The sequence below is a fragment of the Tyto alba genome, unplaced genomic scaffold, assembly GCF_018691265.1.
Source record: "Tyto alba isolate M040663 unplaced genomic scaffold, T.alba_DEE_v4.0 Super-Scaffold_27, whole genome shotgun sequence".
NCBI classification, from domain to species: domain Eukaryota; kingdom Metazoa; phylum Chordata; class Aves; order Strigiformes; family Tytonidae; genus Tyto; species Tyto alba.
The window spans coordinates 7380748-7408164 of NW_024881301.1; the positions used below are offsets into that span (position 1 = coordinate 7380748).

Sequence of the window (27417 nt, forward strand, 5' to 3'; positions counted from 1 at the left end):
TTCAAATTTTTCTTCCCATCCCACTGAGTGGGGTAGGAGTGAGCAATTGGCTGCATGGTGCTTAGTTGCCAGCTGGGCATAAACCACAACATACATTAATAGAAGCCACTTTGCAGTGTTCAGTACTACTCACTACTAGCTGTAACAGTCCAATTTCAAAATCCACATACTCTTTGTTGAAATCACTGGTTCATTTAATTATACATTTAATCCTCAGCTTTTTAACAGGCTCCTAGAGGCCCAACAGTCAGAGAACGATCCTCAAAGAAATTCTGGGGCAATTTCTCCCCATTTTAGTTCATCATCCATGTTCAGTCTTTCTTATGTCATCAAACAGGCCCTATCTAGCATGATCAAGAACTGAATAGGCAGGACCAGGCTCTCCAAGGCCATATAGCACTGGGCCACATGCCTTCCTTTTAGGTAGAGAAAACCTAAAACTTCTTAAGTAACTGGGTCTATGAATGACTCCAGTCTCACCCTCAATACACCAAAACAGGGAATTCAATGACTAACACAAGACAGGTGTTTGAGTTCATAACCAGGAATGGAGAAGACAAGTAATCCACATTTTAAATTAGTCAACCATCATTCAATGGGAGGGGGTGAGATGGGGAAATGGTTCCAGATGTTGCAATGCCATCATAACAAGGAGCTGAAATGTGTGAGAACACGGAAAACGTGTCTAAGCTCTACTTAACAGAACAGCAGAAGAAATCACAGAACAAGATGAAAATATATCTATAGCTTTACTGAATTCTCTTTTGAATACAAAATTTCTTTTGTATTGGATAAGGCAATAACATCCATGCTTTCTTTGTATAAATATGTGCAAAATAATCTTTTACAATTTTTAAAAATAAATTAGTGCTCTGTTCTCTTCTTGTTTTCTTTCCTTGTTTTTTTGCTCTTTCCTGCTTGTTTAGATGACTCTTCCTGAAATGAAAAAGAAGCATTTCAAAATTTAAACAACATTCTTGTATACCATGAGTATTCTCTCAAGGTCACCGATGAGAATTATTTTTAATATTAATAGTGTTCATAGTTCACTGGAATTTATGGAACTTTGAGTTGTATAATATTTATCCACTCAGTTTCATTAATCTGCTTATCTTGCTATTTAGAAACTTCTGCCTTCACCAATGATAAAATTATAGACATAGAATGTATATTTTGCATATAAAGCAAAAATAATCTAAGCCATTTCTATTCAAGGAAGAGGTTATCAGTATAGGAATACTTCTACACTACAATGTAGAACTCCTTCTAGTGTGCATGTGGCCTTATCAAGAAATATACTGCACACCAGAACATTAAGACAGCTTCCCTAAGTGAAACAAACCTACACTGGTAAAAACAAAATTTTGCCACTCTTGCTGAATCAACATTGTTACTCTGACTGCCAGTTCTGAAAAACAAGACTTTTCTTCAGTAGGCATTCATTGCAAGCACTCCCCCAAATGGTGAAGGAATCTGCCACTACATCTGACAGAACCTGGGACATTTTAATCTACTCCCTTCTACCTATTGCACATGGAAGGGAAACAGACCCTAACAGGATGTTTGAACTCTGCTGTTCTGAAGAGAGTTAGCTAAAAGAATACTTTTTCCAAGAGTCACATCTATGGTACTAGAATAATAATTACCATAAGTTCCATCTGTTATTTTCCTGATGGACACTGGTAATAAAATACATTTGTTAATACACAATAAAGAAATACAGTCTGTTTAAAGTCATCAAAATTAGAAAAAAAAGAAGTAATTTTTGGTACTAAACGTTCTCGTGAGGGTAAATATTTTAAAATCTTGTTAGTTTCCTTTTATTTTACGAGCAACGTTTTCAAATAAAGCAATACTGACAAGCTGCCAAGAAGGTAAATCATTAAGTATATACAAGCACCTCTAAAATGCCAAAAGCAAGTAACTGAAAATTGCAGGGGGAGGAATGGGGAAGAATGCTCAGATTTCAGCCACAGCAATCTTAGATACTTTCATATAAAAGAGAAAACTGACAGTTGGATACTTTTTCAAGTGTCAATTAGTAGTTATTTCCTACTGTCTTAAACATTCTGTTGTTAGCAATTACATACTATAGTGTACATAGACATATTTAATATGCTGTTCTGAGGATGAAGAAATGTTGAAAAACAATAATATTAGATGATTAAATGACCTAAATCCCTTAAGAAATAAAATGCCATTTTGAAGACATTTGGAACTTTGTTATTTAAGCTCCTTTGAAGCATTTTCCCATAATCCTTTCTGTAACAGTTCATGTTACTTTGTTTGAATATTTCTAGTGTAGACTTTTTTTTTTAATGGTGTCTATAATTCTGAAAACTTCTTCGGGTCTAACAAAGCTTTAAATTTTTAAAATGCCTACTAGTTACAGTGATTCCCAAGCTCAGTCTGCCTATACACTAGAACTGGTTGGCACAGTTAAGCACAAGAAGCAGCAGCTTTCAATTTTCTGCACACACAGGAAGAGGCATTTCTCCTTCCCATCCTCCCCTCCAGTCTCAAATTTGCGTTCTGGATCAATGCCCTCAACTTCTGCCACCCTTCCGTTGCACACCTCACACTTAGAAGCCAGCTCACTAACTTCTCTGGAAGTTCTTTGTGAGCCTTTGCACTGATCCTATGTACACGATCAGTTCATCAAAACAACCAGAGGATGACACAAGTAGTATTACTTTTCTTCTGGCTTCATCTAACAGTGACGACTTATACAAGTTCACATACAAATGCCTTCATTCTAACTGGCAGAAACTTACCACTGAAGGCACATAGTTGTATTCCACAAGTACATTTCTGGCACAATTGTTTATATGTTTAAAGCGATCTGGTCCTAAGAGAATACCTCCATACCAGCGGGATACCACAACTAACACATTGTGGACATTCAAAATCTGTTTTAAATAGAAGACAAAAGAAAGAAAGAAAGAAAAGTTGTTATTTTAATTGAACTAGTTTTACTGTTGACACCAATTTTAAACATGGGAAAAGTCTACTATCTTGCATTTTTAAGAAGAACTTACAGTCAGGTCTGTGTCACACATATGTTATCAGAAGGTAACAAATAATAATAAGTCAGCAGTTGTGGTAAGTTTCCCTCTCCAAGCTCCTACCCAAAGGTAAATTAAAAATAAAATGAGTCAATACACCCCTCAGAAAGGTCACAAAGCTATCTCATGGGCACTACAGTTGCTCATCCGTGTGTCAAAAGCGTCAGGCATTACTTAAAGGGAAAATTACTGAGTTACATTTACTGTTCTTCAATATGATGAACTAGTGCCAGACAAGCTCTGTCACTAAGCAAACTGCCTACCCACATTTTTGGAAGTATTGGTGGATGAGGTTAATAACAGCCAGGAGACAGGCATTATACATATGGATACCAAAAATGCCATAAGCTAGTACTGTTGTCATGTGCAGGACTTAGCAACAGCACCTGGACCATACACAAAAAGCTCTGAATTTTCCAGGTTTGAGTCTCAGTCCCTTATTACCAAGCAGTTGCTTTCTGAATTCAAAAAGGCATTTATAAAGTTCACACAACATGAAATAATTAGCAATTAGGACTGAAAGGAACTAAATGACCTTTATATAGCTTTTTAAAGGCTGTGAATAACAAAATCAAGTAGAGAGTTAAACGGAAGTGATGATTTTACTGCAGTTAAAAACAAGAAATGTGGAAGGCCTTCAACAGCTTTACTTTTCACAAAATCTAAACATGATTTGACTAGACTTGAAAACTAGCATTTATTCTTCCTTACAGCAATTCTTTCCTCAAGAACCCCCCATCATCAGCAAACACCAGTAACACAGGGAATGCCAACTAAGTATCAGAGAGAACCACACATCTTGTCAAAATACAAGATATACATTACTGCATGGAAATGTGTAGTGACAGTCACCAGTTCGCATTTTTGCTCAAATTAGTCTTGTGTGATGAGTGACCACGATCCTAAATTTGTCCCTCAAACAAAAGCATCTGAAATCTCCGTGGCAGGTCTTCACTTACAAACAGCTTTCTCTCAAGTCCTGCGCAGTACTACACTAATGCACCCAGGTGGCCTGGAGCCAGCCAGAACAAACACAGCTTTATTTGCATAAGGCTGAGCAAAAACACTGTGGTCTGCAAGATATCAGGGTGGTTTGGTGAAGGCGAGTAAAATCCCTTAAAAGCTAGATATCAGTAAAGCACCTTAACAACCATACGTTGTCTTCATTAAAGAGAAAAATAGATACATTTTACTAATTTGAACAATACTATTATTAGAAGATGCTATCATTGTTTGTGAAAATGTTAATTTTCTTAGACTTTTCAAATGAAAAGGGTAACTTTAAAAAAAAAAAAAAAGGATTGGGGCAGGTTTTGTGACGGGCACTTTCATCTCTACATTTACACATCAACCATAAACTCTATGTATAGCAACTGTTCACAGTAAACAGGATGCCAAACAGGGTTGGGAAATTTTTTAACTCTAACTTTAAGTTCAAAAGAATCAATCTAAAGTACAGTTTCTTGTAACCGGAAAATGCTATCTTGACTGAAGTGCTAGGTTTATCTGAAACGAGATAAGATTTCTATTGCAAAAGAAGAACTATAAGTACGGCAATAACAAGTGTGTTCAGCCAACTAATTTTCATGCTTGTATTATATGTCAAAAGTGCTCAGAACAGAAAAACTATGAGACCTATGAACATCTAGAAATCAGCCCATAAACTATTTTAATCTTTTCCTACAGGTGAAAATTGCACTTCTCTGATCCCTACAGCAGTACTCTTCCAAAACAGAAATATTCGCAGTAACTACCGATAGAGAGAAATGACCCATATGATTTAGACACCTTCATATTTGAAAGGGGAAACTTCATGTCATCTTCTAAACTGGATTTTTATGGAATTCCTATACACTGTAAGTTTGACAGCCTTCAAAAGCATACATTAGCATGCAGAGACAAATTTGATAAGCTCAGGACAAACTGAGGTACAGTAACTGAAAAGTTGTTTCTTAACATTATTTTTATTACAATAATGTTTTCACATTTATCACATAGACTTACATATATTACATAACATAAGCTTTCCTTCCCCAGTCAGGTTTGAGTTACTTAGGAAGTTTCAAAAAGTTCTAAATTTAAAATGTCAAAATATTTCCATCAATTATATTTTTTTGTTTTCAGAAAAAAAAAAAAAAGCTTCGAAAAAAATTAAGAAAAAACAAAGCTGTAAAACAGTCCCCAGGAATAAGAGTACAACACATGAAGCAACAGAATATGCAAGCAAATAAAGGATGGGAAAAGAAAACCCCTGTTGTGAAGGGGACTTCAATCTAAAAATCAAAATTAAAAACAGTAATTAGTGTGCTGATATTGCTAAGTGACTTGAGGCACTGTGTAAGATGTATCCAGCTGTCCCCTGTAGTTATATTTTCTTTATGGTTTTACTAGGGCTTGCACCATGCCAGTGAATAAAAAATTATCTTAATTCACATTTAGTAGCAACTTTGATGTGGAAATATTATTTCAACAATTGAAAACTAAAATATATATGAGGGCTATGGACCCAGAACTGGAAACAGCACAAAAAAAGCCATATTAAATGATTGAAAGAACTTAACTCCTTCACTCCCACTACCTTTTGCATTTAAAGCTCTACTCTGCAAGTTCAAATATGTGTCCTTTTATTACAAATACTCAAGGAAATTGAATGAAAGGCTGTGCATAGGTCAGCTGTTGTGTCCTGTCAATCAGTTTTAGTCTTCATTTTCTATATACTTTACACCATATTGTAAGCATAGGAATCAAAACTTAATTATCTTTTAAACCGTTCAAACTATTACTACCACCTATGAAACACTACTTGTTTCTACAATCCAAGCCTTGGAAATCCCAGTTTACTACATGTATGCAACCATCTAGTGTTTTTTCTTTCACCTTTGAGAAAGCAATCATTTATTTGGCTACACGCACAGCATGAATTAAAATAATCTTCTACAAGTTTATTTGCATTGTAGTAATTTCTAAAATCTGTTCAAGACTTCCAGAAGTCAGATTAATTCATATAACCTGCATTAGATGAAGAAGACGTCCACCGGCTGCTGTCTCCCCATCATCTTCGCAATCCTGTAAGAATGTCTGCTGGGCTTCACAGTATATTCTTCAAAAGAATAAAAAAAAAAAAAAACAAAGAACATAAAACATATTCAAAAAATATCAATCAACTAACATTTTTACATGATCAATGAAGTCTCAGAGACCTTTCAGACATGTATCAATTCTACTTCTCTACTAAGGACACCTACATGAAAACAGGATGAGGCTTAGGGTAAATCACAAATATTTATCTGTACAATAGAGCAAGGTTTGAGAAGCTTTTATATAGATGTTAGCTACTTCAGGTTAAGTCCAGAGTCGTTACCAGTGTGAAGTCCCTAATCAGAAAAATCCTTATGCTTTTAGCCTAACAGCTACACCTAGCTGAAACCAACTCTATCAGATATAGGTTCAAATTATGGTACACATCCACAAGTTGGAAGAACTTGGATAAAAATATTATGGATAATTAGTTAGGTCTGTATTTCAGCAGCAGTGTGAAACTATTACTGAAATTTGCCTTCAGATTCTCCATGCCATCTCCTTTCCCAGGGAACACTCCAGGAAATTTTCGGGTGTATTGTTTCATATAAAGGACAGCTGCCCACATCTAATTTTCCAGAACTAATGTTCAGAGGTCTACTGTTTGTTACCAATTGATTTCATAACTTCTGAACTTAGTTAACACACATGACACAATGACAAAGAGGCTTCTGGTACCAGATGACAAAAATGAATCAGTAAGTATGTTTCTGTTGCTTTTTTGAAGTGTATTTAGATAGGACGAGTGAAAGAAGTCAGATCATCAGCAACAATAGAAACTCCTTCTTTACAGAAGCCTTTTACTTAGGTAGACTTTTTGGTAAAGTAAGATTTCACTTGCTCTTTTTTCATGTTTCATTAGGATCACACCAGGATGTGCATAAAGGGATCAGTGCCTATACATGCTTTTTCAGATGACTGGTTCCTCCAATAATGAAAGGGGCTCCTTTTACTGTCACTTATATTCCTCAGAAAATGTACATCACCACTGGGACTAAGACCATTTCATTTCACATAAGCTGTATTCACAGAAGTTGTCAGAGACAGACCCCTGTCAAAGTCGTTTTTACCTTTTCCTCATTTTCTCTGAGTTTTCTCATATTTCAGCTGAAACTTCATATGCCACGTATCTGCATCAGTCTGTCTGTTTCAACTCTTACTTCAACTAAAAATGTTCAGCTATTTCTAAATGTAAGGTTGAGGTAAAAAAAAAAAATTACTTCACCCAAGTAAAAACACATTTAGTTCAGGATGATGTAGCATTTCCATGCTCACACATACTATACAAAGTATAACAACACATGTTCAAATCCACGTTTAGGCTTTTTTTGTTCCTAACGCTGCTTTACTATCTTAATGTATTTCCCACTATATGTTCTACTTTCTTGACCTCAAATTCAAAATAAAGTCTAAAACCTTTACCATACAAATAAGAAACATACTCCTATAAAGATTCAATAACAAGGAATTTCTTTGATGGATTTTGCTTTTCTCATGTCCCTGCACTCATTTGTCAAAAACACTGAAAAAAAAAAAAAAATAATAAAACCACTATTCATCTCTCACCTGTATGCATATATGTTGTGGGTAGCACTTGCAATTTTCTTATTCTCATATAATTTTTCAATAACTCTCTTTACCTTTGAAAAAACAGAAATAAGCTTCCTTTTATAATGGGGATTTCATACACACCATCTCAATACTACCACTAAAAGAACATCTCTGTAATACTATAATGAAACAGTTTTACACTTTATATTAAAGAGAATTAAATATTCAGTGTGGTAACTCAAAAGTAGCTTCTCAGTACCCACATGCTAGTTTCAAATCATTTTTCTGGGATATTGAAAACATCTGTTCCTTGAATTTGTACCTTGTGTACATGTTTTTGCTGAAGTGTCAAATCGCTTTACTAAACAAGAGAGACAGTAAAATGTAGAAAATATTTTTAATCAGTATTAAGTATCAAATACACCTGCTTACTTTTTTCAACTATAACATTAAGCTGGAACATAACACAGATTGACATATGTTTTCCCATTACACACTGCTTTTATCTATGTCACAAAAACATGATGTTTAGAAAGCTCTACTACATTTCAAGTTTTTTCCTCAAACATACTTTTTTTCAGAGTTTCTATTTCACAGAAAGAATAGTAAAAAAAATGTTCTTTTATGGGTCTGGAAGTGTCAGTATTTCCCAGAAAACAGATATTCTCACCATGTCCATCTCTCTGCTCTTAAGCAGTACCAAATTCAAAGCATTTATCAATATCCGTTCATCTTCTGTTTCTAATTAAACAAGCTAGCAATTGTTCAACCCTTTCCAATTTGGTCTGGCAGGAAGGAGAGCTTTGATCAACACATTGTTTTAGTACCTAATACAAAATTAATATTACTTGGAGCAAAACATTACTGAAGTTCAGAAAGCTTGGGAAAACATGCTTGGCAAGTAAATTGCCTTCCACTCCAAAGAAAAATGTCTCTGAGGAGTAATCAATATACATATTTAATATCTGCCTTAGCTATACTGTGTTATTTCCAATTCTTCTGGAAAAAATGCAACTTACAAAAATCACCTCAATGAAAATACTCCTATTATTAACAAAGAATGTTGCTTCAGATACCTGTTTTCTCCCTTTCTCCCCCTAAAAGGGAATATTGAAGACAACTTACAGTACTTAATACACTTTTATAAATATGTTTCAATACATAGATTTCGGGTACAAAGCACATGAAGTGATCATCACCTCTGATATTACCTTTTTGTCAGCTACCAGGCTCCTAAAAACATACCTTAAAAATTCATTATGTGTATGTATTAGAAATGAATCTCCAAGACAGGCATCTTACAGCTAAACAACAGTTTATCCTTTTTTCCTGTTGTAGCTCCTGAGCCTTTTTCTTCCTGCTGTTCCCCTCTCTATTATTCCTGCTTTAGGAAATTAGGGATGTAATTCCCTACACATCAGTGAGACATCTGCTCATAAAAGATACAAGATGATTAAACAACAGATCAGTTCTTCATCCCACCTTACTAAATCAATGTCAAGTCCAAGAACCACATAGATTTTAAATGTCAGAATAAGCCAAATTGAGACAAGGAAAGGCAATGGTACCAAATATAGCCTGCTAACCAAAATATGCCCATTACTTTCTTTGCCCCATGAAGTTTACGGTAATATATTCTGTTACGTAAGTAACCATGGCATTACTCAGGCTATCATTACTGAAATCTACATTGGAAGTTAAGTTCCACTATTAAAAACACTCAATAAAGGAATCTACGCAGCAATCTGTGTACTGTCTTAAAATATTGATAAATATAATTGCAGATTATGCAGATAAAGTAATATGGGCACATACTAATCTCTTCAACTGATAAAGAAGCTAGCTTTCACTAGAGGTGTAGTGTTTACCCCATTCCTCACCTCTTTTAGCTTGCTTTCAGAAAAATTAGTCCATACCACAGGAAAGCTTCCCTGCCGTCTGAAGACCAATCACCCACACTGTACAGCAAGACTCTGTGAAACAAGATGGATTTGACCCTTGGGGAATTGCTCTGTCTTTACACTAACCATGCATCAGGAAATCTTGACGGGAAATCCTAGGTTTATTGAGAATATGTTGGCTTTTAAAAAAATAAATTAAGAATGTCTTTGCATGCAAAAGGGAAATTACTAAGCTGCTTTAAGTGAGTACTATTTCTTGACACAGACCTGTCCTTTTGGAAACCCATGCCTGTGGCTACAGACTTCCTCATAAGTAGGAACAATCTTACTCATAAATCATGATCAAAGAGCAAGAGTTTTTTAAAATGAAAAAAAGACATGAAGCCAATGATTCCAAATTCTTCCCTTTCTAATGCAACACAGTTCATAGGGACTCACAGTTGATAAGGGACTGAGTACAGCTAAGAAAGCCCCTGAAGTGCAGTACTACTTCAGTGAAAATGGAAATGTACTGAGTATTTTAAAACACTGCGTTATTCCACATTAACCTTATGAATAAAATTACTTCACTTTGCAAGCAGTAAAAGAGCAGCTCAGAAAAGCTGAAAGTGTGTTCAAAAAAGTTCCAGTTGTACCCAGATAGAGAAAAATAAGGTAGATGACAAGATAGATGTGAAAAGCACAGCACATTTTTGAAGGTATAAAAATAAAATTAATAATAATTTATTTCTTCAAACACATAAGAAGCTGAATCTTATCAGAGATCTCTACTGTCAGCAGATGAATGTAATAGATATAAAAGAATCACTTAAAAGAAGATACAGCTGTAGCACAAAAACCTAAATGAACATACAGTATATATGAACCTAAAAGGTGAGGCAAGGATGATACAGTAGAGCCTCACCACAGAATAAGGTTGAGCAAACTGTTAAAATGAACACAAATAAATCAGCAAAACCAGAACATATTTATGTAAAAGTTATTATGTAAAAGGGAATTGGAGAATGAAGCTGCTGAACTGTAGTTAAGGTATCTAACCTGCCAGTTAAAACTGTTTCTGCAGCAGAAGGTGACTGATGCAATACCAACATCTCAAAAGTATTCCAGGAAGGATGCAGGGAACTAAAGACCAACAAGTCTTATGGCCATACTAGGCAAACTAATGAGGAGGAAGCAAAACCCAAAAAGCACAGACAGCTTAAAACATTACAGATCTTGTACAGAGAAACATGCCTCAAAACCCTGTCAATATTCTTTCAGTCACTAAGCATGTTGTAGATCTAGCTTACTTGGAATTTCAAAAAGCATCTGACAAGATCCCTTACCAAAAATTCTTAAAATAAAAGCTAGGATTCAATAAAAGGAAAGAGGAAAATCCTCTCAAGGTTTAACTCTCAGTTAACAAGTAAAGATGAAAAGATCAGTAGTTTCCCCACTGAACAGAGATTGTCAAAGGAGACTGATGTTAATAGATGCAAACTGATGTACAAAGTGACTCCAAACTAGTTATGAGCATTTGCAGAAAGAGATCTTGGGATTATAACAGATGTTTCTATGAAAACATCAGCTCAGTTCTCAGTACAGGGAAAAAAAGTAAACTGAAAGGTATTACCAGGAAAAAACCCACGGAAAACAGAAAAAACTCTTCACCACTCTATAAATCCATGGAGTGATTGCATCTTCAGGGTTGTGTATAGTTCTAGCCTGCATCTCAGTAAGGTTACGGCATATGTTACATGTACCAAAAAAGACTGGGCATCTTCAGACCAGGAAACAGAAAAGTAAGGTCTATAAAATATGACAGATGTCTGTAAAATCCAACTGCACAGAAAAGGTGGAGAGGTGCAACAAAGGAAGTTATGAGTGACTGATTCACTGCAAACACAGGAAGGAGTATTTTCATATACAACACTCTTGATTCTGAAAGTTAATTCTGGTGCAAGAAGCAACAGGACAAATTCCACAAAGGATTAAAAAAAAAAAACAAAATAGGAACAATAATCACAAGGATACTTTCTTTACCATGTGTTAAACTGCTGAAAGAGGGGAAGCATGATGGGAAACTAAAGGTACCTGCCCTTTTCTAGCACTCTATCTAGGTCTACGTTCACCAATGATTCCAATAAGAGACAGTAACTACTGCAGACTTTTTTTTCTAGTTGTAGGCAAATACAACTCTAGAAAAATGTTTACCCCTCTCACTTAGGTCACAATAAAGATTTACTTATGCATTATCCAAGAGTATTTTTTAACATAATTCCTTTCAGAAAGAGAGAAAACATACATAAACCCATTTTCCAAGTAACACATGGTAGACTCAGTAGCTTCCAAATACCTTGATAAACTTGCCAACATCCAAAAGTCAAATTTTGATGTTCTTATTCTTACATCTAATGCATGTAATGGTACAGAATAGCAGGAAGCACTGCAGAGATGGTGTTTAGAGCTATTTAGCTGATACTGAAAGCGGGAAACTGATGACTACTCAGACAATATTAGAACATGAAGATGCAAAGACAGACAGACATATTTGGCTAATCCCAAGTCCTTCAGTAATGTTTTGTCAAGCTCAAAATACAGACAAAAAGAGTAGAATTGATCTCTACTAACTTGTCTGGGTGTCACCACAGGAGCCAGATGTGCCTGGAAAGTACTCCTTCGATCTGTGATTGGGTTTCCATGATGTATGGACGGCAGTTCTTCATCTACTGATCACAAACAAGGAAGTGTTTGTTTTCTTTTAAGGGTACTGGAAGAATGTATATGGCTACATAAGCAAAGAATGTCTCAACTTCAGGAAAGGGATTTGTTAAAGTACACAAGACGACATAGAGAACCACCAAAAAGGTTCTCTTTTTTACAACTGTTATTAATTTTTATTATCATTTTAATATTACTAATTTTACTCAAAAACTGAGTAGAAAACCAGAATCTTAAAGCCTCTCTCTCCTAAATTATTTCATCAAAACTAACAAGGGCATATTTTTTACCTTCTTGACTTTCAGATGTGATGTAGTTTAACATTTTAATTGAATCTTCCTGAATGGGCTGGTAGTCTAGAAGAAAATCATCTCCATCGTCTCCATCAACTTCTTCACTGGTTTTCTTAATATCTGGTTCTATTAAGATGCAAGTAGCAGAATTTATTACACAGTTTTTTGCAAGACAAGACAAAATTTCAAATTCTTTTTCTCAAAAATCTCTGGCTTTTCAGTTCAAATCAGTTTGCCACTAAAAATTACAAAATGCAGAATAGTAACATGAATTACAACAAAACCCAGAAATTCGTATTCCAGTATTAACTAAAATCTTCCTTTGAATTAAGAATACAGTGCTCATGCTATGGAATCCTTGCATAGTATCTTCCATTTCAATACTAATTAACAGTATTTCTAAGAATAATGATAATGTTTACCACTTCCATTAAACATTTACAATGCTACCACTAACATAATCTGAATTTAGTGACCAAAATAATCTGATGTTTCACAAGAACTCCAGTCATTTAGTTAGTGCTCTGGCAACTGGATTTAGAGGGAACCTACCATAGAGACAAGTTAATATATCACATTCTAACTTCCTATTTAGAGGGCCTATGATGTGGTCATGATGCAGTTTCTATAACACAGAAACACATTTTCCAGAAGAAGTGATATAGCATGTTCAAAAGACCTAGAAAAATTATTAGATGTATTAAGTAGAAGCCTCAAGGTTGCTGTCAACATACCCAACAAAATTCCAATTATGTCACTAAAATTTTCACTTCTCAGTATCCAATCCTTTGGTCATGTCAATGAAAAATGACTTTTAAAATGTCTGTGATATAGCAACAAAATACAGTTTATTGAAAGACTAAAACTAGACCTCATCATGAAGCAGCACTGAAAAGATACTTTTTTTTTTTTTTTTCAGTCGTTTATTCCACACGGCACTAAGCTAACATCCATGAAATAGAAAAAGGCTTCTATTTACCTTTACTATGAGTGCATGCATGCATGCATGCCAGTCACACATCTCATAGCAGTTAAGCATTTTAATGAACAAAAAAACCCCATCACTTTTTGAAACAACTGTGAATTTACACAAACTCTATCACTATAAGAATAACGGCAGAAGAATCACTGCAGCTCTAGTGATGATGTACTTCTCATCCCAATATAGTAAAATGCAATTAAGATGGAATACTTGGTCATTTGTCTGCATATTCCACTGAAGTTTATCTTCTCTTGAGGCTAATCCCAATCCTCCAAGAGTGCACTCAACACCAGAAATTAATTACTGATATGAATGATTCCTTTGCAGAACAGAGGCCAATGCATAATGTACCTCTGTGCAGCACACTGCTTTCATGCAAGTCATTTAGCTCCTGAGAGAACTGAGGACCTTGTTCTAGTTCACTGAGGATACTCCCCTCCTTTTTTTTATCCCCTACTGCTTTTAAAAAGCTATCACTGTAAAACAATAATCCATGAAACTGAAGACTGTTGTTTTCTGTTATTTAGATCTAATACAAAACCGAGCATAAAGCTTCAACTTGTAATGAAGTCTATCTTGGCAGTTGAACAAGAAGTAAACTGAAAAACTCATGTATTTTCTGAAGTACCTGGATCCGATGACTGTGCCTTTTCTATCAGAATGTCTCGTATCTTCTCCACCCATAAATAAAGTATACTTTCACCAAGGTTCTGTCTAGAAGTTAAAACTCACAGTGAATGAAGAATCATTTTTTGTGGATTTCAGCTGGGAAGTACACCAAATAACACACAGATTTCAGACATGCAGAAATAGAACATTATAATCTAGTGAGATAAAGAGCTTAGACAGGCTTGTGGAAAGTTCTGTCTCAGTAGTTTGCTGGATGAAACACATAATATCTGCATCATTAAATACTCTGTGGCTTGCACTTTTGTGCTTTTTTTTTTTTAATTTATTTTTTAACACTAAAAGCACCAGTGCTGAAGAAATACGGTCAACTGAAAGAAACTTTCTGGCCACCAAGGTAAGTGAAAACAACCATGAGAAAAGTTGGACAGGCCTTAGTATTTTCAAAAGAATACTATGCTAGGACGTCTAGCCTTAGAGCTTGCCCTGGATCAGTTTTCTCTACAAAAAGTACTGTACTGCCAGGGGTGAGCTTCTTCAGCCGCCTTGTGGCCACAGGGGACTCTTTCCCTTCATGTTTGGAAGGGGGGGTTCTTCCTTGGAACAGCCCCGCTTCTCTTCCCCCTCAAGCAGTCAGTGCACACAAAGCAGAGGCTGACCTCCGTGAACTATGATAGCAGGCCAGTGGCAGCAAACCCTGTACAGCACTGGACTGATACGCTAGGGTCTGGGTAACAAGCAGTCCTATAGGAGACAGTGGTAAGGATTTAGGTGTAGGAGTCCTCAGTCAGGGGGCACGGGGGTGTATTAAAGTGCTGGGGGAGGATGGGGTGAACACATTTCTTATGCGCATACTCAGAGATAAAGAAATGCTGCCTTGATGTGCAGCAGGACCCAAACAACTCAAAATATATTTAAAATGGGGTCCTGAAAAGTTGTCTTTGCAGTTATATTTCAATATGTTTATGAATTGTGCATACTTGTCTCAAAAGCAAAACTAAAGATTTAGGGCCGTAGGTAACATGGTTTCTCATTAATTTTATTCTTACTGCCACCATCTGGGTCACCATGTAAGTACAAATCAGTGAAAAAACTGCATTTTTAAACTTTTACTTTGCTTAATGTATACAACACTACTGCTGAACACAATCAGAAATTCAAACAAAGATACATATTTTAAGAAAAATATTCAAGTAAAAATAAGGAATTTATAAACTTGTAGCTCTGTCTTAAAAATCTGGACAGACTCCAGAAGAATTCAAGGCCCTGATTTCATGCTGCTTCTTATCACACTGAAGCACTACTTTAATACATGAAGAACTACATTTATTTTAATGATACAATGAGAGACATTACACAATGAATAAGACTCCTCTGTTTTGCACGAGTAAATAGTAATTTCTTCAGCTATAACCCAATTTCATTTTCTGCCTATTCGCAAATTATGTTTAGTCTGAAAGGTTACCTTCCTATGCTGCTATTTTTCTTGTCACATGTGTATAAGTCATGAAACAAAGCTTTCTATTGAATAAAAGTCTTACCAGAAGAATATCTGGGAAGGAAGGAGGGGAAAAAAAAAACAAACAAACAAACAACAAAAAAAAAAATCAACAAAAATCAAACCCAAACATTTGCCAAATTTTCAAGAACTTTTGGTCTCCCAAAACAGGCTTGTGATCTATAATTATCCAATTTTTCTACCTCGTTAAGAAGACAAGTGACTGACCGTACAGTTCATATTGGTTTAGACTGGAGAATTTTACAATTTAGATCACTAGGAACTAGAAACCTAGTAACACACAATGCAAATGGTGCAGAGTACCTCTGTTTATCTGACAACTATTTAGACACTGGATAGATAAAAGGCTTTCACAAATACTGTGCACATCAGCAACTACTCCAGAAGGTTTTCAAACAGTCAAAAATTATATATAGCCTTAAGTATAAATGCATTAATTTCCTGCTGAACAAACAAAAATTAGATGAGACCAGCAAGGGCTCTAAACAGCAACTGATATAGACCGAACAGAGCTGCACCAGACTGATCTAACTAGCACAATGTAACAGCCTCCAAGATTGCAGTGGTAAATAAAAGAAAAAAAGTAAAAAAACAAAAAACAAAACAAAACAAAAAAAAAAAAAAAAAAAAAAAACAAAAACAAAAAAAAAAAAAAAAAAACAAAAACAAAAAAAAAAAAAACACAACACAACAACCCAAACCCTTTTCACAGCCACACTACCCCTCGGTCCTCATGTTGTAACTTGTGCTGGATGCTCGGGACATTTGAAGAACCACCTACAGCAGCTGTACCTCTGGCAGAGACTCCAGAAAATGCTATGAATCTGGACAGAGTTAAGGACAATCTCTGTCCTTTTTGCTCCACCGAACAACCGTGCTTAATATGATCCCATAGAACTTTTCACTTACAACCCTTGTACATTTTTAACACTTCAAGTTCAATTTTACTTGCTTTAATTATCTGTTGCTGAATTAGATGAGAAACACAGTTAATGAAAGTAACTGAGTAATTAGTTAAAAAACCCTCATGCAAGCTAAGTGCTTTCTTCCTTATTTTATGTTATTAAGAAACATTTGTTATGCTGCATGTTCAGATTCCAGCATTTTGGGCATGACTATGCTTCCTTATGACATATTTTCATTTCATTTAGTTTATATTATCTTTGGGATATGAAAGAACTACATAAACCACATAACATTACTACATTTACTACCCCAATTTTACAGCAATTCAAAACCATGTGAGTATTTCTAAACGTTCCATTTATTCTCATACACTCATTATGCATTGTTGTTAGCTGCACACTGTGACAATAAACAGTCCGCTATGTTTCAGACTATAGTTAATAGATTCTACATGCGTTTAATTTGTTTTAAAACCTACTTATCCCTTAGCTATGTTTAAGAAAAACTGTTTTGCCACTTGTGCTCTAAGACACAAACGTTTTCATATCCTGCGGCTTAACATTCAAATGCAGAATAAATGTAGAAATCTTATACTGCATAGCACCAATTCGTAAGCAATCTCATAGATTCTAAAGGGAGTCTCTTCTACTAGGAGTCAAATGAAGACTTCTATCCTTATAGAACACCAGATCTAAACAATATGCTTTGTAAATACACAGCATTTCTACCTGTTAGATTTATAAAAGAAACTTGTTGTTTTATGGCTACCGCAGCAATCACTTCACAACTAGTAAGTAGTTCATGCAGGTACTTCAAAAACATATATTGAGAAGAGCATGAAACTGAAAATACATTGTCTCCTTTTCCACAGTCTCTAACTTACACATATATTTCTTCCAAGCTATTTGCTAGTTCCATATAATCTTGTCCTCGAAGCCAAGGGGCACTAGAATGAAAAGAAATACAATGAGAATTGTGTCCATACACTGATTCCCACATCTCAACAAACATTAATTTTAAAATAAATGCGACAAACACCTTGAAAATAAAACATTGTCAATCACTCCCACTTAAAAAGATTGCAGTTGTAAACATCTTGGTAAAAGCATGACCACCCAGTTCTCCTTCAAGATTCCTATCTTGGGCTGCCTCTTCTCCTCTAAGGTAAGAAAGCTGCTCTCATTTTGCATGGTAGGCCGTTATCACTCCAGAACCAACTTACATATTATTAAGTTTACCTTTCCAACTCCTTCAGCACCACAGTACCTATTACATTTAGAATGGCCCTTCAGTCCTTTACCTGCATCCTCCTGGTCTCATGTTAAACTATAAATTTTGCCTCAAGTTTACCAGCACTGTTTTGTATTGCCTTGTCAATACTGCTGACCAAAACTCTGTAGATAGGCTATGTGTGCAGGTCCCTCTACCATTCAGATCAGGGGTCTGGCTTATACATCTCCATTCCCATCTCTTTTACATGCCAGGAGATGAGGGGAGAGCAGGGAAGGAAAATGGGAAGATGGTACATGCCATGGCTCCATCCCAACAAGAGTCAGTGCTCAAATGAAAAGCATGCCTTACAATCTGAAACAAGGATCCAGACAAGAGGGATACACCCAAGGAAGTGAGGAGACATCACTGTCCAACACAACAGGCAGCAGCCACCACTCCTCCACAGTCTAATTGCTGCCTTGCCATAAAATAATGCTGCAAGAATTAGAGTTGAGGGAAGAGAGCAAACTGTCATAGGGAGCTCCATGAAATTAACTTGCAAGAAAGAATAGAATATTCTTGCTGGAAACATACCCCCTCCCCAGTATATTTTAATTCAAGGATCATATTGATTGTTTACAGTGTAAGTTAAAGTTTCGTTAAAAGTAGTAATTCATAAAAGAAATACGAATGTTTGATAGAAAATTTCACTTACTTTAGTTGATAAATAGGTGGCTCTGCAGTTGGATATCCTGGCGGCAAAATCACCTGAAAGAAATTCAAGATAAGTATTCACTGGACTACTGCTCTCAGTTAGCTAAATTTTACTGATGGACTCTGATGTCCAGCACTAGGACTACAATCAGTGTTATATGTGAAGAAAATAGTTGGCTATGTTGTTACAGAATGACAAGAAAACCCGACTATCTGTATTTAGGATTCCAATAATGGTAATGCATACAAATATTATATTTCATGGTGCAATTTTTATGGATGAAGCATCATGCAAAATAAAGCGCAGTAAAAATCTGAAAGGAGATGCATACATGATTACTGGACTTAAAAAGTGGCACTGCACTTAAATTCACACTTCAGTGTTTCTTCTACTAACTAAGCTTTGTATTTACAGAACTGGAAGCAATAAATAGCAAGTTACTCAATTAAGTTGGTCTGAATTTCATTTTGCCTTCACACTTTCCAGAAAGTAAATCCAGAAGCAATTGCAATAGATTCACTGAGGTGTACGTAAAATCAAAGATATTTTTTAAATTAGTCATGGAAGAAAAACACTGAAATTAGTTTTTTGTCAGGTGTGGAATTAGGATATGTAACTACTGAAAATATCGCAAGCACATTGACATCTGTACAGGAAAAATCACTGAAAAGTCTATCACAGAATCCAATCCAAAAGCTCCTTAATCCCTATGAATAGATACCGAATCCTATTTAAAAGGGTTTCATGCAAGCACAAGATTTTGTCTGCATCAGTCCAGCTGCAAATTCTGTGCAAAACTCCTTAACATTACTATACCTGCAGGCAGAGGGTCCATTTTGGTTGATCCAGACAATCACTAATCTTAATGCAATAGATTTTTTCATCTTCATCAACAACACACCAATCTTCACCATATATGGAGGAAAGGGCTTCAATTTCATCAATCTAGAAAAAGCATTATGCAAAAAGAAATTAACACCCCTCCCCCCACAAGCCCGCAACCTTGTGTGCCAATCAGTTTTAAATCTTGCTCTTCTACAGTTTATTTACAGATGTGACAAGATTCACTACACTGGAAGGCCATAACTATTTGGGATCCAGTCCCGATTCACAGCCTAAGTAACTTTTCCTCAGTTCTCCTATGCACACACCAGTTTTTGCCTTTCTGCGGATAATCCCGCAATTCTCAGCTGTGACACGGCGAGCAAAGTGACAGGGAGCAGCTACAACACATCCCCACAGCTCCCCATCGGTGCTGCTCCTGGCTGGGCCATCCCCCTCCAAAACACCCCACGGACTTGGTACGGGCTCTTACCGAGTTACAGAGAACAAAGTTATTCAACAAATTCCCATCTAAACCGGAGAGCCACCTTCCACCTAGAAATTAAACACCTAAAACAGGTCCTCAGCGCAAAGGTGCAGCAGTCACAGGCGGTCGCGCTGCCGTTCGGGCAGCGCCGCGGGCACGGAGCCCCTCACAAGGCCGGGCTTCACCAGAAACCACCTGACCGCCCACCCGGGGAGGCCGCGGCCCGGCAGGACCGTGACTCCCCGAGCTCTCCTCACCCCCCGCCCCGCCGCTCACTTGTTGCTGAGCCGTGTCCGCACCGTTGGCCGCCATCGGTACCCGCGGGGAAGAGGGAAAGGGCGGGCAGCCGCCCGGCCGGGGGGGCAGTGTGCGCATGCGCTGAAAGCGGAGTTTGCGCAATAGCAGCAACGAAGCTACCTGCCCTTCCCTCCGCCAGCACAAACACACACCACCACCACACCACCCCCCGCGACGGGCGAGCGCATGCGCAGTGTCTGTCAGCGGGGCAGTGGCGGTAAACCGGCTGCCGCCGAGCAGTAGGTGTCCGTGGGGATGGCGACGGTGGTCCTTCCGTCCTTACTTCCCTCCCTCCCTCCCTTACTTCCCTCCCTCCCTCCCTCCCTCCCTTACTTCCCTCCCTCCCTCCCTCCCTCCCTTACTTCCCTCCCTCTTTGGCTGGTCTGTCCGTGCGGTTGCTGTTGCGTCCCGGAGCCCAACCGGCCCGAGGATCGAAAGGGCAGAGATGGCCGCTCGGGGGCACTCACAGACTTAACGGGAGAGCCGGACACCCCTGAACCGTTCTCGCGTGTTTCTGACAGAATGAATGATCTCAAGTGATCTGTTTGTATCCAGGTTAGGTTTAGTTGCTGTCCCAAATTCTTACGGCAAATAGCCCAAATAACTACGTCAAGGTGTAGCGTTAATAAATTGTTACAAAATCAACTTCTGTTCATGCAGAGTCAAGATGACACCTGCTTGGTGGTATTTTTGCCTTACTCATTCCATCCTCTTTTTAAAATAAAGTGTATAAGTAGTCATATTTCAGTGATGATTTTATAGATAGTCATTTTTACCTTGCATTTATGTCACTCGAAATGAGCAACTGGCATTCTTACTACTACATAATTTCTTCAAAAAAAGGATTGAAGAAAAATCATAGGTGTCCCAAGCAGTTTTCATTACAGTTATAGAAATGCAATTCATTTATTTAACATTGACAAGATTGATGTATCTCTTTTAGAGACAGCACTAACCAGTAAAGATCTCTTTCTGCTTGAGTGCAAAGTATGGGTGTCACCTTTTGGGGAGTTTTTAGTTAGGATATTTTCTTCCAATGTGTTTCTATACTGACATAGTTGTGAAGAATCCAGTGTAAGCTTTGTTTTCCCCTTTGTCAAAAGCTGGAAGAATCTGCAGCTGCTCTGGAGAACAGGATTAGAGTTCAGAATGATTGTGACAAACAGGACACACGTTCTAAAAAAACCAAAAAAGCAACAAAAAAACCCCAACAGAATGCAACTGAACAGAGACAAACCCCGCACTGTATTATTAACTGCATATATTCAGGATGGAGAACCACTGGTTACACTGCAGTTCCACAGAAATTACTTGGGAGTTCCAGTGAATCCCAAGCTAACCATCTGCCAACAGCGCTTTAAAGGAGGACCAACGTGTTGGGATGTCCAAACACGTAAGGTAATGTAAGACACATGAGGTAATGCTGCTTTGTATGGAACCGCTAAAGCCCCGGCTGGAATTCTGTGTACAATTTTAGGACTGCACTTCAAGAAGGATGTGCACTAACTAAAGTCTGGATTAAAGCAATGAAGTCAGTTACAAATCTAGAAAGCCTGAATTCTGAAAAGACTGTAGAGGAGTTTGTTAGTTTAAAGAGAAGTCTGAGAATGGTAGGCATCTTTAATATGCTACAGATTGCTGCAGAGACTACATTTTTCTCTCAGACGTAGAAAAGTGAAGTACAAAGATTTAATTTTGAGGGTTGAGATTCAAATTATACACTACAGAGAATTCATCAACAATTAAGTCAGTCATCCTGAGTGAAGAGAGGTGGTGATGTGATAATCATCCTTATTTACACAAAAGCTGTTGCAAAGATGGGCAAAATGCTATGTGCTTATGAAGCATGTTACCTTACACTGCAGGAAGGAAGATTTGGATAATTATGAGGAAAGGCTAACCACTGAGGACTTTATTGAGCTGTCATCACTGGCAGGTCTAAGAGAGGTTGAGCCTGGACAAAGTTAATCTTGTCTTGGGGCAGGAAAATGGGGTAGATTGCTGTGAAAGCAGTAATTCCTAGGATGCTTATGTGAACATCTTCCTGGGCTTGTAGTTCCATTTGAAATTAGATTACCACTATTAACTATGACCCAGGCTTGAGGACAAAAAGATGACAGAGATAGTAGAAGGCAAAATTTGGTTCCATGTTTAGACTTAGATTCAAGAAAATACTTTTCATACTCCTATTTTGGCTCCTAAATTTTAATTAATTGGAATTTGGAAGTATTTAAGAATATACATATTCTTATATGCATATCAGAACTTAATGAACAATGCTATTGATGCTATCTGAGCCCAAAATCTTCCACGTTTAGATTACAGGGATGGAAGTTTGAAAAAAATACTTTCTTTTTTCTTATTTTAGCCAACCTATAGAAATTGGGAAAAAAAAAAAAAAAAAAAAAAAAGCGCTCTATCCTGATGTTGTTTGAGTGCCAAAACAGCTAATTATATACCTTTCCAGTTGTGAGATTATAAATACTAAAGGTTATTCCATTATTTTACAACTTGAAAGGTAATTTATTCCAAGATCAGTGAGGCTTCTTTGTCTTCAGTGTCATGGACAGAGCTGGTTTAATTATTTTTGAAATAACAATAAAAAGAATATACCCAGTCTCAGAAGATGACAAAAATGCATATTTTATCAGGTGAAGTAACATATTCCACTTAATTTCACGAGTGAGAGAGAGAGAGAAAGGGCTTTTTTAAACAATTGCCTTCTGACCAAAACATAACAGCTTTAATCTACAAGGACCTAGAAAAGATGGTGCCACATCTGTTCATCCTTATACTAAATTGCCTTATAAATTTAAAGAAAGAATTATGACACTACAAGACATTTTTTAACTTTCTGATAGCAATCTCTATATAGTGCTTGTGGTTTATAAGTCGCTAGTTTTAATTTAGCTGAACAAATGAGTTAACATGAATATACATATAATTTGTTATTAAATAAAGTCCTTAATGACATTTTTTATGACTGTTGTTGTCTATATGTTTATGTTGTCTATAATCCATATAAAAGCATCGATATGAAGGACTTCAGCAACCTACTATTGGGCAGGAAGAAACTGAAATGGGTAAAATGACAGAATAAATCACAAAAACTGTATGGACTGTAGACATCTCTGACAGATTTCTGAGGACTCTGCAATTTCACTGTCAGTTATTATTTGTGATAAGTCTTACTAAATTGAAATGGAAATAAATGTGGTTAATGAATCTCCCAACATGTTTATATATACTAAATTAATAACAGAATAGCTGAATTGATATGGTGCACAGGAGTATTTAACAGGTATTAATTTCCTTGTCTGTCTGAAATAAACATTCTGTTAAAGCAGGATATGAAATACATATCCATAGCTTTCAAATCAGGAATAACAGCATAATAGATTTCAGTGAAGTATTTGGGGTCTTCTTTTAGTACACAACTGGACTTCACTGTTCTTTATGGTAAGCTGTCTCCCAAACTCTTCACAGCAGTGCATGAACTTTGATATTTAAAATGGTTACTAAATCTAACCTTTGGTCCATCAGTTCTGCCTTTGTGAACTATCGATATCAAACAAACATTTAAATCTCAAATCAAATCAACTAAGCAAAAGAAAACCCTGAAGGTCAGGAAGTGGACCAAATTACTATGGGGAATTCAAATTCTTTGTTCTGGCTTGTCAGTAAGATAATACACTGGGTAATTACTGATGCCTTTCAGGAACCAGAATCTAATCCTAGAGAACAAAAAGCTTAATCCAGATACAAATAATATTCACATAGTTAAGGAAGCAATATTTACACATAAAGCAAAAATAAGAAGAATGCTATTTAAATGCAATGCATGTAAAAGCTATCAACAGTTTTGAAAGAAAAAAAATAATAATAAAAAAAACCACACAGAAAACCCCTGAACAAGCAAACAAAAAAACCCAACCAAAACAAAACCCATAAATGCTTTTTGATTTAATGATATACTACTTACATTCTATTACCAAATCTGTCCTGAGGGGGGAGGTAAATAGCCACATTTTTATGTTACCATAAAGAAAAAGGAACTAGCAAAAACTGCTCATTCTCCCTGTGTACATAACTTCAGCTCATGTGAACTTAATTTGCTGAAAATTCTTTTATTGCCACTAGTCATTTTTTTAACTTCATGATACAAACCTCAGAAACTTTAGATTTGCATAATAAACCAAAATGTTACATAAACGATGTTAGGAAGACAGTATAGAGTTTGACAGCACAAAGTAAATGCTGATTAGGAATAAAATGCCGTAACTGATATGAGTGAAGAATTCTGACTTGTGACTAAGAATCACATGTAAAACATACATCATGAAATCTTAACTTCATTAGAGCTGATGGGATTTTGACTATTAACTTTGATAGGGCAACAGTAAGTAAAGATAGAAGGATAAATCAAGATTGAATCACAAATAAGTGAAAAATATAGAACTAAGAAATATATAAGAACTAAAACGTTGGAATAAAGTATCAATTACCCTGCTTGATTTTGCATACAACAGGTCAAGCAGCATAGTGCGTTTGCAACTTTTCTTTTATAAAAAAAGAGGAAGATTAAGAACAAATAAAGGCAATGTTATGTCATGTACTACCAATTAATGCCCTCAGTTTTGTATTCTGTTTTTCAGCAGGATTTTCTTCTACCTGGAGTCTGCCAGTACTGTAGCTTTATTTTAATAATACCTCAATGAGAGCATTTTGCTGCAGTAACTTACCAGCAAAACACAAAATTTTCTCTAATGTTCCAGTTCCACTCTACATCAAATATAAATCTCAATCTGGGCCATCCAATAAGAAGCATATATACATTTAAGCACAAAGCAGTTCATCTGATTTCAGTTTCACAATGATGTGGTTTGCTAGATTGCAGTTTAAACTGACAAAAATTAGCTATAAGGTTCATAGTTATAAGTTCTCCACATGCAGCTAATTTATCATTTTGGATCTAAAATCAGACTAAAATGATGCAATCACAAGAACGAAAAAGTGCATTAAACAAGCCTAAATCTTGGTCTAATACTACATGTCTGGTAAAACTAAGGACAAGTGTACGTACAGGTGAGTTATACCTTGGTTAAGAACATTTTTCTCTCTTAGCCACAACCCAGTTGTGTGCTGGCTATAGCAGGATATAGTTGTCTTCTGTAGAGCTAGAGAAATCCAAAAGCTTTTCTACAAAGTAGCAACTGCTAGCAGCTTTTAGGAGTCTCCTGGCAGAAGAGGATCAGTGATTTCTCATATTTTCTCCTCTCATACTTGCATTCAGATAAAAACGGCATGTTAAAATGAGCTCTTCTCTATTATATGATTATTTTTTTGTGTGCTAGAGGATACCTCCAGAAACTGCCTGAGCTTACTTCAGCACTGCTTTGAGCAGCAAAAAGCATTCCTAATCTCAGCAGTGAATCTAGCTCACACCATCTAAAAATTAACCATATTAAATGGCTATTTCCTGCAAAGTATGAAATAAATATCAGCAACAATCTCACATCTGTAAAATTTCCTACTGCAGGCAGTTCAGAACATGAAAATTTGCTTTCATTGCTCACTGGAAGTTGCTATTGGTAATCCAGGAGGGAGAAGATCCACAGGAATCACATCTGAGTATCAGCACATTAGCTAATTCTCCTGTGCCTGTCTTTTGCCAGCCTAATAAGTAAAATCAGTGTGAAAATACGACAAGACTCTGTGCTTGCTGCACTGCTTTCCAGACAGAGGTGAGGAGCAACTTTCTCAAGAAGTGCACCAGGGCTGCATGCAAGCTACTAAGGAACAAATTTTTAGTTTCTGTCCAATGACTGTTGGTCAGTTAACAAACACTCAGTCATTAAACATTTTACTGCATGAAAACATACATGCTACCTGCCATGTATCATTTATTACTTCATCATTTCCATGTGTACACTCCCTTGCTGAATTGTGTATCTCAAGTTTGACCAGTGCGCTCCCATCTGAAGAGGAAGAAAACAAAGTGTCAATGCAATAGTTGTTGTATCATAAATAAAATTGTGAAGGTTCATGGGGGGTAGCAGTATAAATGTCCAGTAATTCTTGTCCCTTTCCAAGTCTGAAATGTTTTCCAAAAGTGCTTCCCTAGTTCAGCCCTGGATAAGCCACTAGCAACCTAGGTCAACTGTGCAGAGGCAGAAAGGGGTGTAGGGAGGTGCTGCTTGTCTTCTCTCAGCTGCAAATGGTACATTGCAAAACGAGGAATGATCAGTATCTTGGCTTGTATACTTGCTAGTGATGACATCAACCACAATAGTGTGGTTTTTTTTGGTTTTTTTTTTGTTTTTTTTTTTTTTTTTCAAGTATTGGCAATGAAGAATGGTATTATTTCAAAACTTCCAGCTGAAATACTTCTAGTCATAGGGTTTGGTTGCCTGCAGCAATGAATTCAACCGGTTGATGATGCGCTACACCCAGCAAAAGCTCCCTCCCTAAACAAGTTTCTCCTCAGGAAGTGCTGTGGCCTTGCAGCTTCCAATTCTGCAGTCAGGTTGCCCCATTGCCCCATCCCAGAATACGAGAGGATGTAAAATATACTATACCGTGAAAATCATTGACAAAACAATTAAGTGAGTTCTGTGTAAGGCTGTTTGCCAGTGCATTCAGCCCCAACATGGGAAGTATTTCATGCTTTCTGCATCACTAATTTCAGCAGGTTATCTGAAATAGGAAAACCATGAAAAAATAGATAAAAGACATGCTTAAAACAGAAAGAACCCTTGACATCAGCAACACTGTTTTGCTCATTTCCACACTTTAAAGCCCCCAATACACTGGATTATTACCCTGGGATGTTCAAGGAGGCAAAACACTGGTGAAAAAGAGACACTCCTTGAAGACACTGGAAGCAGGGGGAGTATAGTGACCCTGACCAGGAGACAGCTGTACATCCAGGAGTCAGTGATCCACAGCACAGTAAATCTGAGCAGGCCCAGGTCTGTGCTCTGTGCTCTGCTGCCTTCAGGCCTGTGTTGCAGTGCACAAAGCCCTTGCCCGCAGGATAAACTCCACCAGCAACTCGGCACAGAGGAGCCTGCAGGCAGTTCCCTCTTGGCTCAGGCGATTACACCACCTGCGTGGCCTTGCCTTTATCTAGAAGTGCAGCAAGAAGTTCTCATGTGAACACCCTTTATGAACAGCTATCTTCTTGTAAGAAAATTAAAGTAGCTTGAATGACCAAGGAGGAGCTTCCTTCCACGGATGGGATCTGTGCAGCCTGCCGTGGG

At 36.8% G+C, this 27417-nt stretch overlaps 1 protein-coding gene across 2 annotated transcripts; it reads right to left on the reverse strand.

Moving 5' to 3' along the window:
• Positions 1-732: 732 nt before the first annotated feature.
• On the reverse strand, positions 733-20226 carry IMPACT (impact RWD domain protein). 2 transcript variants are annotated; one of them, XM_033001141.2, is made up of 11 exons: positions 20135-20226; positions 19366-19494; positions 18550-18602; positions 17506-17568; positions 14199-14284; positions 12586-12714; positions 12206-12303; positions 7710-7783; positions 6075-6165; positions 2775-2909; positions 733-936 (listed from the first exon to the last, which is right to left on the reverse strand). In XM_033001141.2, the coding sequence occupies exons 1-11, from the start codon at positions 20168-20170 to the stop codon at positions 865-867; spliced, it is 966 nt and encodes a 321-aa protein (XP_032857032.2). In that variant the 5' UTR covers positions 20171-20226; the 3' UTR covers positions 733-864. The 2 variants fall into 2 exon arrangements, with proteins under 2 accessions (XP_032857032.2, XP_032857033.2); XM_033001142.2 differs by having other exon boundaries at positions 12206-12300; positions 20135-20183.
• Positions 20227-27417: the final 7191 nt, after the last annotated feature.

Bases quoted from the DNA above. Each gene is read 5' to 3' on its own strand.
- IMPACT (XM_033001141.2), bottom strand. From the start codon at position 20,170: ATGGCGGCCAACGGTGCGGACACGGCTCAGCAACAA. The intron at 12,715-14,198 runs GTACTTCAGAAA...GCATCTTAATAG, and splicing joins GGCACAGTCATCGGATCCAG to AACCAGATATTAAGAAAACC. The intron at 7,784-12,205 runs GTTAGTAGAGAT...GTTTTTTCAAAG, and splicing joins CTGTGGTGACACCCAGACAA to GTAAAGAGAGTTATTGAAAA.